At 37.8% G+C, this 4,136-nt stretch overlaps 1 protein-coding gene across 1 annotated transcript; it reads left to right on the forward strand.

The window, feature by feature from the left end:
• Positions 1-1,612: 1,612 nt before the first annotated feature.
• On the forward strand, positions 1,613-3,602 carry LOC139295537 (uncharacterized). The gene is made up of 5 exons (XM_070917730.1): positions 1,613-1,706; positions 2,193-2,235; positions 2,560-2,741; positions 3,019-3,137; positions 3,324-3,602. The coding sequence occupies exons 1-5, from the start codon at positions 1,613-1,615 to the stop codon at positions 3,600-3,602; spliced, it is 717 nt and encodes a 238-aa protein (XP_070773831.1).
• Positions 3,603-4,136: the final 534 nt, after the last annotated feature.

A 4,136-nucleotide genomic window follows, 5' to 3' on the forward strand; every position in this document is an offset into this window, starting at 1 on the left:
TAGTCTTTGGAGTCTTGTTTGAGGAAACATGTGACTAAAACTGTCGCATTTTGAATGTTTCTTGCTACATAATTTGTTGTCAGTTTGTTTGAGCAACAAAAATACTTGTCTTTTATGAAATATACAGTATCTATTTGAAGGTAAGCTATGCTACTTTAATACACAGCAAAAATTGGAGAGTTGAAATTTCAGAGTTGAATTCAACTCTGGAAGTGTGATTTTAACACATTATGAGTTAAATGGTGCTCAGTGTTGGAGTTATTTGAGAGAGTTGATCACATCAGTGTTACTTTAACTCTGTAGAGCGTAGTGGTGTGTGATACTGCAAGATTTGGTATCGATCCGATACCAAGTAAATACAGGGCCAGTATTGCAGATACCAATACAGATACTTTTTAATAATTAAGGTTGATACATCATCAAATTGCTAAATCTGAATGAATTTTCATGACCATTTAAGTGTTTTTGTGATTTTTCTTTTGGATTATTTATTAGTTAAAACCCAGGACAGAATTTGGGCAAAGTTTATAGGTAAATAGAAAATACTTTATTATCATAATTAAAGTTTTTGTTCAGAAACAATAGAACAGTAACAAAACAATTTTTCCCCATACATTGTCATGTCTGGATTTTTTTCTTAAATAAACAAAGTGCACAAAATTATCACTCGAGAACAAATTAAAACAAATTATTTTTTTGAGGTAGAGTGTTCAGAAACTACAATACAAAAATTAAATAAAATTTCTCCCTTCATTGCACTTCTTTTCTGGATTTCTGGACTATGTGCTGCTTGTGTGTGTGTGCTGCTGGCCGGGCCTGGCGGCTGAGCCTGCTCGCTTGTTTGCCTGGCGCCGCTGAGTCACGTGATGGTACAACATCAAAACACAAGAGGGGGGTATGAAAAAGAATCGACCTCATTACACTGGTATCGATCAATATCAATACCAACGTTGGTATCGATATTATCGATATTTGGATCGATCCGCCCACCACGAGTAGAGAGGTAACTTCAAAATGAAGCCCCTCCCAGGTGCCCGGGAGTCTCACTTGTTCGGTTGGCGACATTGAGAGGACTTTGCTAGTTTTTCCTCGTGTCATGCAGTTTTACACGGTAAGTGGAATTCAGTCAAACTTACTGAAAACATTATAAACTTTTGCTGTGAACTGCACTACGTGCAACCAAACAGCTTTGGAGGATATATGCTATACAAAGCCTTTGTTTGTTGCTTGGACTGAACAGTGAATATGTCTCGGTGATTAGCTCATTTTAGCTAGCTGTCGATAGCAGCTAGCTAACTGCTTCAGACTTTATCAATGATTTAACAAATCACATGAAAGCACAAGGCGATGAAAAACAAAGCCTTACATTTTTAATGTATGAACTGTTGATTGGCGCTGGCTCTAATGTGCGTCCCCCCCCCCCCCTTGTGTTGCGCAATTTTGCAGTGTGGTTGAACATCAAAAGTGCCGCAAAAAAAGAAAAAGAAAACCTGTTCGAGCACCCAGAGACCTTTCTCACATGTCTAGTTGTCTGCGTGACCGGGACTTTGCCTTAGTTGTTACATTTCCATCTTCATGTTAATTTACTTTGTTCTTGCATGTCTCAGTAAAAATGCTGGTCCAGGTTAAGTACAACCAACTACAGAAATACGTGAAGTTGGATGAGGTTGGAGGACAGTATGACTTTCTGCAATTTAATGACAAAGGTATGTAATTTACTTGCATGAGTGATAATTTTGAAAAAGTTGAAAAAACTCATTGTGGAAGCTCCTTAATGTCATGCAGACTTTCTTCAATGTGGATATATTGTTTAACAGTTCCACAAATGCAACTTGTCAATCTTTTGCAATAATTATACAGTGGTTAATTAATGTATTGAACATCAGTAATTTGCAGTGAGGAGAAAGGAGCAGTGCAGACTTAAAATGTATATTCAGTTTCATTTCACAATTTTTCCAGTCATTGAGAAGTTTTGCCTGCCGCCTGGTGCCAAAGTTATTTACAAGGATGCTACAGGGACAGAAGTTGATGCAGAAATATTTAGTGACCTTGTTGGACAAGGCAACGTATTACTGACAGTTTTCTCTGATGATGGTGAGATACCCAGCCAGGTATAATCAAGCATTCTGCACGTTATATAATAAAATTACTGTATATTAAATTTTTCCTATCATTGTCTTTATTTTTCTCAGAGTTCTCTGACTTGTCTCCTGCTTCTGAGATGTCTGACTCAAGGTTCAGCTCAAGTTCTTCAACTATAATCGTGGATGAGATCCCCCGCAAGAGACTAAGATTTGTGGATGAAAATGATGCAGTATCTGCTAAACAGGTTGAAACAAACCATGTCTTTGCTCAACCATACCATAGACAACTCTGTGATTTTCCAGAAGATGAGAGAGACCTTTCAGCACCGTCAGAAGCTTGTTAATGACCCAGGCAGAAGTGTTGATGTCCTTTCCACCTTCTCAAGATTCCTGGATACAAAAGGATTGGTAAGAAAGGAATTGTATATTTTGAATGTCTTGAAATTTGTAATAACTGTTGTTTAATTTCTTAAAGGTGGACCAAGACTTCTCCCCTGTTTGGTGATGACACATCCTCCATGCTGCTTCAGAAATGGGACGTTTTCTTCAAACTAAATGTCATAAAAGAGGCTAAGCGGCTCACTTCAACACCAGAGTTGCGTCGCTTGGTGCAGTCAGCAGAAAGTCCCCCAGGAAGTGATCTTAATGAGGCAACAAGTGAGTTGTATTTTTTTGCTTGTTTTAAAGCAATTGGATTTACAGTAGTTTCATTTATCATTATACATATGATTAAAATTAGAACACAAGAATACTTGTGACAGTCTAGATTTGTTTATTCTTGTGTATCTCTCACAATTGACCTGCTTTTTGGGATGAATATAAACAATGGATGGAAGAGTGTCATAAATCTCATAGTCCCTCCTCGTTTTCATTGAAACTCAAAGAATTAATTTTGAAGAGGTCTTAGTTTATTCTTGTGCCTCTTTATCCTAAGCCTACGACCAAGAAATGGCGTCCCTGTTGTTGCTGATACATCCACCATCACCAGGCGTACCGAAGTCTCCAAAAATCAGTGCAAGTGATGCAGTTGAGAGGCTCGTAATCTTTCATAAGGTAATTATAATATTATGGTTATTATAATAATTTTGCAAGTCACCTTCTCAGCTACAAGTGTAAATGAGTAACGTGTAAATAGCCAGTCAGAAGATGTTTGAACAATCATATTTACTTTTTAGTTTTCTCTGTGGCTGCAGACCATTCTTGTGAATAACTTTTTCTTGTTCCTTATCTCAACACCAGTCATGCTGCAGTCTGGAGGAGCATCTCCGTAACCATGAAGGTCAGCAGCCATACCTCCTCGCTGTTGGGCGTCAGAAGAGCAAGATTGACAACTTCTACATCGCCATGGATAAGCATCTCATTCCATGCCAGGCAAACCGCTCACTCGGGGCATTTGATGAACTTTTCAAAGTACATTTTGTGTTTAATTTGTCTTATGATGCTCCATTGGTAAACTTCTACACATTCTTGCAGACAAAAGTGTATAACATTGATGTGGAGAAAATGAAGGCGTACTAAAGAAAGAGTGTGCATCAAAGCCTGACACTTACATTGATTTTTTGATGGAAGTTACTTTAAGACCCACCCTTTGTTTACAGCCGAAAGACATGCATTACAAATTCAAATATACTATGATGATTTTGAAACAGCCAATCCCCTTGGCTCCAAGCGTGGAATTCATAAAATTGGTTGTCTGTATTTTGTTATAAGAAACCTGCCCCCTTAATTCAATTCAGTTTTGATGAACATTCATTTGGTAGCACTTTTTCACACACAGGATCTGCAAAAGTATCGTTTTGATGTTATACTTGAACCATTGATAAATGATGTCAAAATACTGGAAAGCCAGGGCCTAAGTCTTGCATTTTCTGATGAGCCTGTATATGGTACAATCTGCCAGATCACTGGAGATAATCTGGGGATGCACACAATTCTTGGTTTTAATGAGTCATTCAGTAGCCGTCATTTCTGTCACCTTTGTTTGATTGAGAAAGATGATTGTCAAACTGTATTCAGTGAGGATGATCCAAAAGTGATCCTTCGTGGAAAAGA

Source organism: Enoplosus armatus, chromosome 13 (genome assembly GCF_043641665.1).
Source record: "Enoplosus armatus isolate fEnoArm2 chromosome 13, fEnoArm2.hap1, whole genome shotgun sequence".
Classification (NCBI taxonomy): domain Eukaryota; kingdom Metazoa; phylum Chordata; class Actinopteri; order Centrarchiformes; family Enoplosidae; genus Enoplosus; species Enoplosus armatus.